Raw genomic sequence first — 15,075 nt, 5'->3', positions numbered from 1 at the left:
AATGGATATTTTTAAACAGAAATACCAACTGGTTTTCTCCTGCCTGTTTATAGAGCACCTTACACAAATGACATTAAACCAGGCTGGCTCATAGACAGTTCTGCAGCTGAACCCCATCACCCCCCTATCCCCACCTTGAAAAACATTCTGATTGGAAAAAAAAAAAAAAAAAAAAAAAAAAAGGGTGCATTTGTGGCTTTTTATGGAGGGAATTTTATACTATCTTTTGCTAGATATCTCTCTCAAACATTTAACTCAAAATATCCTCTTCTCTTTTTGTAGCCTGAAAACATCCTATGTGTAAATCACACAGGAAACCAGATTAAAATTATTGACTTTGGATTAGCAAGGAGGTAAGAAAGTTCAGTTGTGAATTATTTTAAAAAACAAAACCAAATCAAACTCACCAAATCAAACCTCTGACATGTTTCTGGTAGTTCTTTGGTGGGGGGTTGTGTTTTGATGGCTCTGTAATAATTCTGTGTGAATGAGCTAAACATTATGCTTTTGCAGGCATGAGTTTTCTGCTGTGTGCATTAATTATCTAATTACTTTTTCAAATTACATTTCTCTTTACTACTGTTCTAATTATCTCAAAATTATTTCCCATGTAGAGCTTTTACTCTAGGGACTCAGTGAAGGCTCCCAGAGACTTCTTGATTGCAGGGTTTCATGGTGCAGGTTCTAATTGCAGAAATTATCTGCTAAACTCTTCAAGTAGTTGAGTTGATTGAAGGAAAAAAAAAGAAAAAAACCCAGCATGTTTGAGCCATCCCATGTGAAAAAGGGAAACCCTCAGAAAAATAGGAAATTTTCTCCATTCTTTTATTTTGCTTGCATGAGTTTAAAGAAAAGCAGTGAGAGCATAGGTCAAGTGCCCTAGAATAAAAAGGAATTATTTCTACTATTATTAGGACAGTAAGAACAATAATATTTCTCTAATTATTTTCTAAATCCTTTGAGATTTTTCTTCAGATAAAATATGGTTCATTCATGCATATATATATATTTATGTACTTGCATACAAGTGTTCAAGGACTTTGTTTCCATAAAATACTTGTGAAAGGAAAAAAATGTACATTGAGTTTGGAGTTTTATTTGGTTGGTTTGTTAATTGGGAGGGCAGTTTTGGGAACAAGATCATCCAGGAGAAAGGGATTTCCAAGCAGTGCTGTAGTGGTTTGTTCTGTCTGAACACAGATGTGACTCCAGCTGCCCTCAGTGGCAATTGTTACTGCTTCAGTTTTGTAACCTTTCCCTGGTTAGCAGTAGCAAAAACAACAGGGTCATTTTCCCCTCTATGGGGTCACTGTTACTTGTTCCCAAGCCCAAATAATCCTCCTCAGTCCCACCTCAGTTATACTGAGTTATATCTGTGGTGCAGATGTTCACCCTGAGCTGGAGCTGGGGACATCCCACTAATCCAGTGCTCTCCAAATCTTGTATGATCAAAACTGCTTTGTTTGTTTTATGGGTTTTGGACAACATCTGGAAAGCATCCTGTGGTGTCTGGCTACCACTCTTTGGTAAAGCTGCTGCCACTCTTTGGGGGAGCCCTTTGCAAGGTCTTGTTCTTCCTCGTGGCTTTGCTCTGGCAGAGGGACAATGCTGGAATATTCCCCTGAGGTCACCCCAGAGCTGCCCTGGCTGCCAGCACTCAGCTCTGCTCCCCTGCCATGCTCCCAAAAGCTGTGCCTTGCTCTTCCCTGGGGGATGAGCTCCCAGCTCCTGACTCATGGCTCTTCTTCTTCTGGTACAGGTACAAACCCTGTGAGAAGCTGAAGGTGAATTTTGGGACTCCGGAGTTCCTGGCTCCCGAAGTGGTGAACTATGACTTTGTGTCCTTCCCCACGGACATGTGGAGTGTGGGTGTGATCACATACATGCTGTGAGTGCTCCAGCAGCCCCTGAGCCCCTCTGGCTGTGACCCCTCCCAATGAATTCTGCTAAAAACCCCAGCTTTCCATACAGGGGCACTTCACTGTCTGTCCAAAGTTCTAAACAACAAGTGAGCCTTTTGATCAATATGTAAATGTTCTTCTCCCTTATCATCTTACTTAGATAAGGTGATGGTAAATGGGTCAGGTATTTTTTTTACTCTGAAAAGTTGCCCAAAACATGTGAGAATTTTAATTTTTGAGGACTTGAATTAATTTTTAATTTTTTAATCTGATCATTTTATAATCTTAGACTTGGTGTGCATCTGCTCAGGAGGATTAATATGATCTGAGTTGTGCCATGGGTCTATGAAATGACCTGTCATGAATTGGGCTAAAACTTTTCTCTGACATCTGGATGGCAACCATGGACAGCTTGTCTGTCCAAAGTCTCTACCTTCTGATCAGCTTGTTTTGCATTCCAGAATCTTTCACAGGCATTTTCTGTGAACTGGATACATTTCTGGTTTAAATTTGTATGTTAGCCAAAACCCAATTGAATGAAGTAATAAATGATGGAAGCAATAAAGATGGGCTTAGAGAATAACTGTAAAAAGTAATTTATTGTTCAGAATTCTGTTTAATTCAAGCCACATAAGGATATGGGCCCTGATTTGGGAAAGCTCTTGAGTCCCTCTAGTTTTCCTAGCTGGGAAAGCACTGAAGGATGTCCCTAACTCCTCACTGAATCCATTCCTTAGGGATCTATTAATGGTACTCCCTGACCCAAGGGAACTGCTAGGGGGTAACACTAAATTGCAACACTTTATTGCCCCAAACTGTTGCCTTATCCTGGCAGGGACTGAGAAGTGGAACCCTCCATAGCTGAGAGCCTTTTCCCTCCATAAGATAACAACAGCTACACGGCAGAGGATTCATAGAAGGAAAACCACACCTTGCATATGATAACTGCTCTTCTCCCCCCCACCCCATCTTTCTTTTTTTAAGGCTTAGTGGCCTGTCCCCATTCCTGGGAGAGACTGATGCAGAGACAATGAATTATGTAGTCAATTGCAGTTGGGATTTTGATGCAGAAGCATTTGAACAGCTCTCAGAGGACGCCAAAGACTTTATTTCCAGACTGCTTGTGAAGGAGAAAAGGTACCTGGGTCTGATTGTGAGCACAGTGGCACCAATGATATTCAATTCTTACCAGGCAGTTGTTTGGATTGCAGCCAGCAATGAGAAGTTGCTATGTGACATTTTTGTGTGCTGGCTCTGGGCTTGCTGTGCAGTTCCTCAGTGACTCAGAAGCCCCTGTTTTAAAGGAAAGTGTCCGTGTACCCTGGCTGAGGAAAGTTGCTTTGTACAGTAGCATCAATACAGGCAGAACACAGGAAATCTGGAAGGATTTGCACTATAGGAATCTATCTCTAAAGCTTTTGCTTCTCTGAGCAAAAACTGTTTCACTATTTCTATTGTTAGTTTGGACTGTCACAAGCCTTGACAGAAATTGCAAAAATGCCTCTTGAATGCCATGGAGGATAAATGGAAGCTGCAGCTGTGAAAATGTGCATTGTTCTCTTCAAAAGTGGTTTACAGGCTTTTGGGAGATACTAGGGAGCATTTGGGACTTAACTCTGCTTGTGGCTTCTCATTCTTGGCTCCACTGAGATCCAAAGTGATTGCAGATATGAAACAATACAGAGATCAGGATCATATTGATGTCAGACCATGGCTGGGGGGTTGGCTGGGAGAACAGAAATTTTTCTCTTGCTGAGTAGTGATACAAAACTAATCAAATCAGGAAATGATGCATACAGTAAAACAGACTGTGTGTTTGAGGGGAATTCAAAGGAGTGCTTAGAATATTAATAGCTTCCAGATGATTACCTAAATCAGACAAATCAGTTCTAGTACTAATTCCATTTTGAACAATAGGATGCTATGAAAAACAAAGAATTAAATGAAATTTAGCATATTGCCAGCAGGAGACGTCTAAAGATTTTTTCTCAGACTGTAATGATGATTTGCTGTGAGACTGTAAACGTTGGAGTTTTCAGTTCTTCTGTGCAATGGGATTAGGGTGTCCAGAGGCACCCTCTCAAAGTCTGGTGAGGAGCTGTGAATGAAGGGAGTATGTGAGAGAAGAATGTTGTCAGTGAGTGGCAGAGCAGGGATCAGCTGGCCCCCTTGTTCACAGGGTGTGTGGCAGCCCCAGCTCTCCTGCAGCCCAGGCACCTTTGCCCTGCTGGGACCCTGGGTCTGGCCTTGGGCAGGACCTGCAGCCCCCTCCCTCCCTCCCTGACTGAAATCAGGGTGGGCAGGCAGGAATTGTCTTTTCATCAGCTCAGAGACAGCTCAGACAGAGCTCAGGAGTTAGGTATAGGCTTTTGATTTGAAAAAAGGCAAATTGAACTTTGTTCTCAACAGCTCAACCTCAGGATTTCCTCTGTTACCATATATTTCCCAAACATTTTAGGATAGGCTGTGGCATTTGGGCCCATTGTTGGATGTGAGGATATTAAGTATGCCTAACTTGATCCAAGTTTAGGGTGAATAGACAATTGTGCTTTTTAAATATGAGGCACAGAATATGTTTTTAAATATGAGGCACAGCTAGTGCTGTCAGGACAGACAGATAACACCACAAATGTTACTTTTCTGTTAGCAAAGTTGTGAATTTGCATAGCAAATTGATACATTAACTAAAGCACAGCACAAGCGAGGCACTGCCGTCCTTCATCCCGCTCACCCCTCCTGCTGGAGAGTGCAGGATGCTGTCAGGATCCGGGGCACAGGCATTGCACCCGTGTTCCTTCATTCGGGGCAGTTTCTTTATCCCTAATTGTCCTTGTTTAGGGCAAATTTGGGAGAAAATCTCCAACAGGGGGCCCCTCCAGAAAGCAAACCCACACGGTCTCTACCCCCAACCGATTCGGGAAGGATTCCTCGGAGAGAAGTGGAAAGAACCTGTTTATTTAACAGGCACAGCACCCCCAGCACACAGAATGAACAATACCGGATGGCACCACTCTTTCACTGCTCTGACAAAGATGGCAAATTCAGAAAGTCTCTCTTGGGAGTGGTCTGTTATCAGTCCGTCCTGTGCTGGGGCAGCTGCTGCAGCCACAGGGTGCAAACTCTCGTTGTTCCCAGGTCCCAGTCCGGAGCAGGTTCTAAAAAAAGGGAAAGGAGAGTAGGTCCAGAAAAAGGGAAAGGAGAAACAGTCCAGGAAAAAATTTGGACTGCTTAGCTAAACTAACTAATGAGCAGAAGCAAAAAGCGAGAGCAAAGCAGGAGCAAAGCAGAAGCAAGAGCAAAGCAAAAAGCCAAGCAAAAAGCAAAAGCAGCGCCATGCACTGCCCTGGGTGTCCCACCAGCCGTGGGGGAGCGGCTGATTGCAAAACCAAAACAAAACTTTCACTCTTCAGAGCCAGTCTTGAAGGCACAGAACATAATATCCAGCATAAACAGAAGATGGATGGGGATACAAGCATCATAATGTCACCATAGGACACTGACAAAGAGGAGCCCGGGGCCCCGAGGAGGGGAGCAGAGGGCCGGGCTGTCACGGAGCTCTCGGGGAGCGGAGGGCCGGGCTGTCACGGAACTCTCGGGGAGTGGAGGGCCGGGCTGTCACGGAACTCTCGGGGAGCAGAGGGCCGGGATTCACGGAGCTCTCGGGGAGCAGAGGGCCGGGTTTCACGGAGCTCTCGGGGAGCGGAGGGCCGGGCTGTCACGGAGCTCTCGGGGAGCGGAGGGCCGGGCTGTCACGGAGCTCTCGGGGAGCGGAGGGCCGGGCTGTCACGGAGCTCTCGGGGAGCGGAGGGCCGGGCTGTCACGGAGCTCTCGGGGAGCGGAGGGCCGGGCTGTCACGGAGCTCTCGGGGAGCGGAGGGCCGGGCTGTCACGGAGCTCTCGGGGAGCGGAGGGCCGGGATTCACGGAGCTCTCGGGGAGCGGAGGGCCGGGCTGTCACGGAGCTCTCGGGGAGCGGAGGGCCGGGCTGTCACGGAGCTCTCGGGGAGCGGAGGGCCGGGTTTCACGGAGCTCTCGGGGAACAGAGGGCCGGGCTGTCACAGAACTCTCGGGGAGCGGAGGGCCGGGCTGTCACGGAGCTCTCGGGGAGCAGAGGGCCGGGCTGTCACGGAGCTGTCGGGGAACAGAGGGCCGGGCTGTCACGGAGCTCTCGGGGAGCAGAGGGCCGGGTTTCACGGAGCTCTCGGGGAGCAGAGGGCCGGGTTTCACGGAGCTCTCGGGGAGCAGAGGGCCGGGCTCACGGAGCTCTCGGGAAGCGAAGGGCCGGGTTTCACGGAGCTCTCTCCCTCTCCCCACAGCTGCCGGATGAGCGCCACTCAGTGCCTGAAGCACCAGTGGCTCTCGGACCTCCCTGCCAAGGCCCAGCAGTGCAAGCTCCGCCTCAAGTCCCAGCTGCTCCTGCAGAGCTACATGACCCACAGGAAATGGAAGGTAAATAAAGCTGCTTCCACAGGGAAATCACACCACAGGCACAGCCATTCCCTCCTCCTGTGTGGTGGCTCACTGGTGCCCACAGGCTTCTTGGCTGTAAGTACCAGATGTGAAGTCTGTTTTTCCTGTAAATGAAGTGTTTGGTCCTGCTTCTATTTCTAACAAGTTTGGTTTCAATTTTCACACTGACTGCTGTTTACAAGATTTTTCATATTTCTTTCTACGTGTTCAGAGGCTTCAGATGCTACTTTATATTAAAAGCTCATTCTCTTTACACTTTTTCCATTGCTAGCAGTTGCATTGATCTGTTGTCACTAAGGAGCAGGGATATAACTTAAGGCAGTTTGTGCCTCCCTCTGCAGTTCAGGTTCCTTCTGAACTCAGTTTTTATGAAGTGATAGGTAATAATTTGTGTTTGAGTCTCTATTTGATTGTAGATAATTGATCCTAAAAGGTGAACACAGTGATCTTGTTAGAAGGAAGTCTGTGAAATTGTGAGGCAAACTCAGGATCATTTCCTTCTCTCATCACTGGGGAGTTGCATTTCCTTGCCAAGGAGTTAAACCAGAGGCTTACACTTCTTTCAGTCCTGCACTGCAACTGCTTGGTGGCAAAATTCTGCACTTGCACTTTAAAGATGACACAATCTAAAGACCTATCACTGTACAATTCATAATAGCACTGCAGAACCTCAGTGCTGTGCAGGAACCTCTGCAACCCACACAAGCTGGGGGTCACTAGAGGGAAGTGGGTTTACCAGGAAGAGAAATCCCTGGCAGCTGCAGAGAAGTTCCTTTGCCTTGGTTGCACTCACACGGACTGTTCTGTTCTGTTCACAGAAACACTTTTACGTGGTGGCTGCTGCTAACAGGCTGAAGAGATTTCAGAGTATGTCTGTCAAGCTTTCATGAGCTTGTGTGAACCTCCTCCACTCCTGGAGATGGACATGAAGGTGGAAGGGGACTCAGTGTCTCCAAACATTTCTATCCCTGTTTTATAACATAAGGTTTTGGGACTGTCTTCCTCAATTATTTTGTGTGTTAGTGCTGGGGTTCCAGAAGAACCTTAAGGAAGAAACACAAGATTTCTAAAAGCAGAAGCTTTTTTTTGTTTGTTTTTACAAGTTTTTAGTTGTTCTATACAGTGGTAGAAAAACATGGCTGTTACTGGGGCTGACTTCTTACTGAAGGCTTTGATTCTGCAGAGTATTATTGGTGTGTTTATAGCAGAAAACCCCTGGCAGTTTCTGGCCTCTCACACCAAGCATGGGATCTCTAAAGACTTTTTTTCCTGACTGATGTTTGTGAGTTACCAGCTTTAGAGAACTGCCACACAGTGGCACAACGTGTCCCTCAGGGTGTGTGTTACTTTAACAAAAGATACAGACATTGTTTTCTTCTGTATTTCTTTCCAAAAGGTAATTTCCCCACAACAATTTCCCCACTGAAGATGCTTCAGTGCAACTCCAGCTTGGATGGTTTTGGTTTGTTGTTTTGGTTTTTTATTATCCTATTCTCCTTTAAAAATAGTCACTGCATAGTTAGGAACTGTGAGGAACCCTGGTTTGAGGTAACTTAAGTCAGTCCATTGCTGCAGTTTCTTAGGGCAAGTTGAATTGAGCTGAACTGATTGAACTTCTGGAAGGAGATGTGTGAAACTGCCATGCATACAAATCACCTAATGACTGTTGGGTCTATGCAAAAAGATCTCATGTTGTAGAGAAAAGAGGAGAGTTCCAGAGATCTTATGTTTTTAAAACTTGTAAGTGCGTTTCATTGTCCATGACTGCAGCACTTAAGTTGCTAAGTTCTAGTTTGAGGATTTGTTTCTCCTCTCTGGAAATTTTAATGCAGTATGAGAAGCTGGTATGGTGTGACATGCAAAGCAGGTTTCATTTCTGATAGGTTCAGTGACAGGGAAACTGTGTTGCCAGACTCTGCCTTTAGTCCAGTTAGGAGGTTGAAGCCCTTTTTCCCCCCTCACTTAGCTCTTGAACATTAAACCTTTTCTTCACAATATTAACTTATTTTGGATTTTAAACTCTTATGCATAGAGTGGGAGCCACTTACAATCTCTCAGATAAAAGTACAATATTATTTATTAAACCTGTGGTTTCCTGTTCTGGATTCTGCAAAACTCAGTGTGAACTAGATGGGCTCCTAGGAAAAATGGAAACTAGTATTACTGAAAGTAGCTTTCCAGCAAAGGCACCTGTAAAGTTCCTCTGAACTTTATGGACTTTGAGAGCCCTTGAATTTGCAGAAGTGTTGGTTGCTAATGATGAGGTTTGTAAGACTGCCTTACTCTGGTCTAGCTATCTTTTCCACTCAAGTGCTTCTCACTTTGCAAAGTCCTGACTTTTTTTGCAGCGTTTCCAGAATTGGGACAGAGAAGAATCTTGATAATTTATCACCTTCTATGAAGGCCCACTTTTGTTCATGTTTTCCTTCCACAGTGTTTCTGCATGCTGAATGTCATTGTATTCGTTGGTCTGTATATTTCTGAATTAATACTAATAAATTTCATCAAAGTGGAACAAGAATATTCGTCAACATTGGTTTAAGCCCCACTGCCAAACAAACCTGAAAGTATTTCTGGGTGGGTCCAGAGATACAGGCCAGGCAGAAAACATGCAAGAGAATGGAACAAAGACCTCTTCTCTAAGCTTATGACTGCAAGACACAAAAAATCTGTTGCCCAGTCAACATCCTTTCCCTCTGGGTATTTGCCTTCTTAAGGCACAGGCATCTCCTCTGTGTTTCTTATTTTGCATTCCAAGTACCTGTGCCAAGAAGATGTCATAACACAAAGCTTTTCTTTCCAGTACTTGGAATATTTGGGACCCCTTATAAAAGCACAAGAGATTTCATTCCTATACACAAGAAAATAAGTCAAATTCATTGACTAAACAATATTTATTTAAAAAACCCAAAAAAACTAAAATATAAGGCTTTATTTTTCTGCTGGCTTTGCAGTTTAACAAGGCACTGTTAGTCCCTTTCCTCTTATTTCACTGACTGCTTCCAGCCAGGGGCCCAAGGGCCTGTAACTTATAACTTATTTACACTTGAAGCAGCATTAGAATGTTACCCTCTTCTTGCAGCAAGAGAATTAAGCTATTCTACCCCTAATGCCACAGCCCGTGAGCAGACACACACACTTCTGTAAAATCCCACCACTGCATGGTGTCATTTATTAAAAATAACATTCTTAAATACTTAAAATCTAAATAAAATCAGCTGTCTGCCAGGCAGCCATCATTCACGTGCTACTGGGTCTCTTGTTAGAGCAGAGGGAGAGTTAAAATCAAGAGCAAGCAGCAGTTACATTACTGGGTGGCATTACAGAGTCAGTACTCTTTATTTCTTTTGCCTTAGCAGCATTTTCCAGGATTTTCTTTTTCCATTCCTCATAGTCCTGATTAGTTTCTGTCTTTGGCTGTTCACATGGCAGTTCCTCATCCTCTTCAGAGCCTGTGAGGAAACAAGAAAGCCCATGAGAGGCCATCATGGGCAGCATGCTGCTGGGGATAGCAGGCAGTGAGCAGATGGACAGACAGCAGGAAGGACAGCACAGCTGCCCTTCGTTCTACTGGGACTATCCAGGATAAACCCCTGTGTCCTGCTGCCAGGCTCTCTGTGCTCCCACAAAGCTCTGCAGGACTGAGAGCATCATGGCCCCTCACACAACTCAACATGAGCAGCAGGAAAGCTCAGAACCACTCCAGTGAGGTGATTGTGTCTCACAGCTAAACACAACTCACCTTCTTCCTGCTCACACTGCTCCAGGGTGCTCTGCAAGCTCCCAGGGGTCTCTGCAGCCAGTGGAACAGCCTCTAAAAAAACAAGTAAGTTGCTTTGCTTTTGAATGGTATTTGGAGATCCAAGGGTGGCTTAAATGTGAATCTTTGACAGCAGTGCCACCTTCCACAAGTACTGTTGTCCAATCAGAGCAGTTCCTTGGTCCAGACTGTTGCTTGAGCTCTACAAGAGGTGCCAGCACTTCAAACTGGCTGCTTTAATTAGCAGGCTGCTGCATTGGTAACCACAATGACCCACCCTGTTCATTGCCCCAAACCACACTGCTACTCTTCTAGGTCACTCAGGCAGGATTATCAATTCTTTCTTTCCTTTGTATTCCATTCCCACTATTTTCATAGATACCCACAACAGGCAGGGAGCTGTGCAGGTATACAGATGCACACTTCTTCCCTAAATTCTTCTGGAAATTCCCAGCTGTCTTTAGTTGTTTTAGTGCTGGGTAATGTTTGGGGTTTTATTGGGCATATGCCTAGGAGAAAGTAGCAGCTTTTGGGGTAGATTCAGGCAGCATGTTGCAGGAAACATCAGGGTATGAAGACACAGGGAGAGAGAATAACTTTCAGTGGGAAAGTAAAAAATGAAAGCCTGGGAAAAGAAAAAGGAGAAAGAGGAGGCAGCAGAAATACAAGGACATTAGGGCACATATTGTATTTCTCCCCCACAAAAGGGAGCAGAGAGAGCTGCAGGCTCAACAATGGGCAAGAAATATTCCTGACATCTGCCCAGTGTATGAGGAGGAGTGGTGCCAGGGAATGGCTGAGTTGGTAGCAGAGCAGCAAGGCTTATGCTTGTTAATCTTGCAGTGGGGGAAAGGAAAGCACAGGAGTGAGTCAGCCTGAGAAGATGTTTGTGATAATTTGTGTGCCAGGTTGCCATGTTAACAGGATGCAGAAACCAGGCAAGAGGGAGGAATCCAAGATAGGTCAGGTAGTATGGGAGAAGCAAGGAATAAATTGCAGCAGCAGAGACTGTAAAGAGCAGTGAGCATTTGAGAAGAGAGGAAAATATTATTTTTGTCCTTGCCACTTTTTCTCTGGTTTTATTCTTGCTAAGCTATTGCAACTTCTCCAGAAGCAAGGACTGGGAGCGGAACTGGGCTGCAGGAAACGTGTTGGAATGGAAGGGCAGATTTGGCTGGAAGGGGACAGCTGAAAGTGATCAGACTGAAATCACCAGTGTAACAGGATGGGGCACTGTGAGGCCAAAGCCAAAAACTTACTGCTGAGTTGCTGGCTTATCTTCTCCATCTGATTGCACAGCCGGTCAAATATTGCTTTTTTCACTCCAGATGTAGCCACCATTTTAGTTTTGTCCACTTTTAGCTTCAAACACCTACAAGAGAAAGTTATCTCTGTACAAAGCAACACTCCATCAACTGTCACTTAGGTGAGGTGGTAATTACTGTACAAACTGCCTGTGAGAACGAGGAAGGCAGGCCTGACTTTGTGTCCCAGCTATCCTTGTGTTATTCAGAAACAAATCTGGTTAAAAACCAGACCCTGCACTACTCAGTCAATACAGCTCAAATGAAACTCAAAGTGAGTTCAGTTTACATAAGGAATTGTTTTAGGAAAAGGTAACTTTTCAGATTTTCAGGGAAACCAGGACAAAATGCCACTATAACAAATAGCTGAATGTGACTGAATGTGTCAAGAGAGCCCTTGTCAGGAGCTGTGCAACTACACAGCACCTATACTCTGGATAAGACTATCACAAAGTGTAATAATGCTGAGGGAGGAAGATCTTTGCATACAAGCAAATTCTTTTTGGGTGCTGGCTGAGTCACACACCTCTCTTAGCTGACATGGGCCTACAGCTATCAGAGCCATCTCCCAAATGCTACAGCACCCTCGGGATGGGATGGTGTAGCTCTTGGGGATTTTCCTTCTTCAGAATAGCTGCTTCTTGGTGCTCACAAGCCCTTCTTGCACCTTGAGCAGCATTTCACCAGAAGCCATGAAAGTTTTTGCTTTGTGCAGTGCACACTGAAGACTTCACTATGAGGAAAGGCCTGGTTTGCCCCAGCTTTGCAGGAGCAGGGCAGCAGAATATGCTAAGCAAGACCCTGAATGAATGAGCTGCTGCACTGGCTGGTGTCTCAGCAGGTATTTCATTTCACCAGAAGGTCTCTGGGCTGCACTCACCTGCATGCAGTGCACAGAGCAGCTGTCACAAACAGGGGTTTGGAGAAATCCAGGTCCGCTCGCTGTGCTTCCGAGAGGCTGCACTCGTACCTGGGGAACAGCAAGAGACCCTTGGGCTGGGCATTTGCCTCACATGAAGCTCTCAAATCCATCTGTCACTCTGACCTTGGACAGGTCTGCTGGGCTGCCTGGGCCTCTGCAACCCACTCAGGCAGAAACAGCTGCTACTGCCTGAGAGGAGCAAAACAGGTGAGGAAAGGAAGGGGGCTGGGATGGCCTCCTCTTCTGGAATTAGAGGCGTTTCAAACCAGGGATCTGGAGCAAGGCATGTCACTACAATCTACTTATTGTGCTCCTGATCCACACAGCACTTTTAGCTCTCCCTAACATCTTAAAATTTACAGTGAGATGCTTTCCATAAATCCATCCTACAATAGAAGCAGCATTACAGTTTCTTTGTTCCCTGGAATGTTACAGAGAGGAAGGCTTATAAATGGAAAATGACAGAATGGATGTGCAGCACTGAAAAATGTCATTTTTTATTGTCCACCTGCCCCAGGCTATTTTTTTCCAGTTTGTATTAAGTGCCACCAAGCAGGCACAGCCTTTGTGCCCTAACCTAACAGCATTAAACATGTGCTATCAGGGGGACAGCCCTGAGCTCTTCAGGGACTGCTCTGCTCAAAGCAGATCATACAGAATGGGAAATTTTAGTTAACTCTGCTGAATCTCCACTGAAGTGTTCTAGCTATTGGTTTCACAGGTAGAGTGATGTGTATTTTAAGAGATCTCTATCCCCAAAAGGGAGGATTTATTTCTACTGAGCATTACTTCTGAACTGTGCTATGATCAGCAGTTAAATGGATGACAGTGTGATGCTATGGGCAAATACAGGGATTTAGAATCCTATATTTTTTACACTATTCCCAGCTGAAAAATTCCTAGTTGGACAATCAGTTGCTGAGATTCACAGACTAATCTTTCTAATAGGTATTCTAAAAAGTGGCCCAGCTCATGGCTGGATTTCCAGTGCTAAGAACTCACCTGAGTGCTCCAATCAGTAGGAGATATCTGGCCCTTCCAACCATCAAGCTCTTTACACAGCTGAAGAGCTAAGAACCCTACTTGTGGTTCCCAGTGTGCCCAGCAGAGCTTCCTCACCTCTGCAGGATCTCTGAAGCTGTGTTCACTGCCTCTGAGCAGCAGAACTGCACAGCCAAGTCTCGCATCCCCAGCCTTTGGTTCACCCCTAGCAAACACTCCAAAGACTTCATGGAGCTCTGGTAGGTGGTCTTGTTCAAACCAGAGAGTTTGACACAATAGCTCTGTCAAGAAGACAAAGAAACGCCCCAAGAATTAGCAAGAGTCCTTTCTGACATCTTAATCAGGCAACCAATATAACCATTAAGTTCAGTTACTACATTAAACAAATTTGTGCAATGAATAATGTATGTTTTGACTGCACACAGAAAGATTAACCACCTAGGAATGCCACATCTTTTAATGCAGTGATATTTTTAGGCTGTTTCACTGCAAATAAGGTTTGACATTTCTGTATATGAGATGGCCCCTTCATCACAAGGTAATTAGTGACAAAATTACCGAAGCCTGGGTTGAAGACATAAGCAACACCTTCATGGAGTCAGGTCCAATTAAATTCTCCTCTGCTGTAAATGGACAATCAGAATAGGTTACCAGGCGTTATTTTGACAGCTCAGTGCTGTTCACCTGGCAGATTTACAGATGGAGGTTTACAGGTACCCCTGCAGTGAGAGATTTCTTAGAGCAGCTGCTTTCTCCCCACAGTAAAAGAGACATCTTAAATTTAACATCCTTGTTGGTAATCTATTTGTTACTACAAGAGTTCAAATCAAATATTGGTATAGTTGACACTATACCAAAGCAAGCTCACTTGGTGATCTCAAATTTCACTGTTTCAAACGGAACAGTGAAAGGTCTGCCATAGCAAACTGCGGGGTTTAGGGGCAAGTTAGTTATTATTTCCCATTCCTGCTCCCAGCACACACTACAGAACAGCGTTTTTGTGGAGTCAGGCAGAATGCACCAGCCAGCCAAGTCACACGCTCTGCCTTACTTTGTCAACCGGTTGTTTCATGAAACTCGCCGCCAGGTCCAGGCACATCACAGCACTGCTCGTCGCCGTCATTTGAGCCATTAACCCCGTGCACTTCACCTGCGACAGCCGCAGATACTCCTCAGCTTTTCTGCAAAACACCCAGAACACAAAGCCCTCGTCAAAACCACAGCTACGAGGCACAGCGTTCCACAGGACTCGACCCAAGGTTCGGCAGTCCGGCTGCAGCATGGCCTGAGGGCTCGGGGCGCTGAAGCGGCACGGCCGCCCTTCCCTGACGCTGAGCAGCAGCAGCTCTGCAGGGCAGGGCCGGCAATGCTTCACCGAGCCCGCGGCTCCGGGGCTTCCAGCGCATCCACGAGACTCAAGGTGGGCGCTGCTGCGGTGCCGGGCACGGCGCGGGGGAGTGGAGCGGGTCGGGCCGGCCCGGCGGTACCCCTGTCCCGGGCGGGACCAGCAGGGAGCTGGCTGCGGGCAGAGCAGGGTAGGGCAGCGCGGGGCGAGCAGCGGTACCTGAGCAGGGCAGGCTCGGCCAGGCCCAGCCGGGCCGCCATGGCCCGCACGGCCCCGCGCTCCATCGCCGGCCGCGCCTGGCGCGCTCGCAGCCCATTGGCCGGCCGCGCCGCCAATCACCGCCCGCTCCGCCAATGGGCGCGCAGCGCGGCCC

General features: G+C 46.2%; 2 protein-coding genes and 1 long non-coding RNA gene across 6 annotated transcripts in view; 1 reads left to right on the top strand and 2 right to left on the bottom strand.

Moving 5' to 3' along the window:
- MYLK3 (myosin light chain kinase 3) overlaps positions 1-8,890 on the top strand; it is a 45,712-nt gene extending 36,822 nt beyond the window's left edge. For 2 of the 4 annotated variants that reach the window (XM_077185071.1, XM_077185068.1), the window contains 5 exons: positions 283-353; positions 1,760-1,888; positions 2,886-3,038; positions 6,216-6,444; positions 7,188-8,890. In XM_077185071.1, coding sequence (XP_077041186.1) covers positions 283-353; positions 1,760-1,888; positions 2,886-3,038; positions 6,216-6,444; positions 7,188-7,259 — 654 coding nt within the window. In that variant the 3' untranslated portion in view covers positions 7,260-8,890. The remainder of the gene's footprint in view (positions 1-282; positions 354-1,759; positions 1,889-2,885; positions 3,039-6,215; positions 6,445-7,187) is intronic. The other 2 variants (XM_077185070.1, XM_077185069.1) reach the window with 1 other exon arrangement.
- LOC143695098 (uncharacterized) lies at positions 4,837-6,216 on the bottom strand. Its single transcript, XR_013184015.1, has 2 exons — positions 5,403-6,216; positions 4,837-5,056 (listed from the first exon to the last, which is right to left on the bottom strand). It is a non-coding gene; the product is annotated as an uncharacterized LOC143695098 (long non-coding RNA).
- A 358-nt stretch (positions 8,891-9,248) lies between the features above and the next one.
- Positions 9,249-15,068, bottom strand: ORC6 (origin recognition complex subunit 6). The gene is made up of 7 exons (XM_054640884.2): positions 14,922-15,068; positions 14,409-14,538; positions 13,475-13,638; positions 12,314-12,403; positions 11,389-11,501; positions 10,112-10,183; positions 9,249-9,821 (listed from the first exon to the last, which is right to left on the bottom strand). Exons 1-7 carry the CDS (start codon positions 14,984-14,986, stop codon positions 9,655-9,657), a joined length of 801 nt encoding a protein of 266 aa, XP_054496859.2. The 5' UTR covers positions 14,987-15,068; the 3' UTR covers positions 9,249-9,654.
- Positions 15,069-15,075: the final 7 nt, after the last annotated feature.

Source organism: Agelaius phoeniceus, chromosome 12 (assembly GCF_051311805.1).
Source record: "Agelaius phoeniceus isolate bAgePho1 chromosome 12, bAgePho1.hap1, whole genome shotgun sequence".
NCBI lineage: Eukaryota > Metazoa > Chordata > Aves > Passeriformes > Icteridae > Agelaius > Agelaius phoeniceus.
The sequence above is the reverse complement of the archived record's forward strand: the minus strand, read 5'-3'. Positions and strand labels throughout refer to the sequence as shown.

Excerpts from the sequence above, each read along its gene's own strand:
- ORC6 (XM_054640884.2), bottom strand. The coding sequence starts at position 14,986 with ATGGAGCGCGGGGCCGTGCGGGCCATGGCGGCCCGGCTGGGCCTGGCC. Across the intron at positions 14,539-14,921 it reads GCCGAGCCTGCCCTGCTCAG|AAAAGCTGAGGAGTATCTGC; the intron begins GTACCGCTGCTC and ends GGTGTTTTGCAG. Across the intron at positions 13,639-14,408 it reads TGAAACAACCGGTTGACAAA|AGCTATTGTGTCAAACTCTC; the intron begins GTAAGGCAGAGC and ends TCTTCTTGACAG.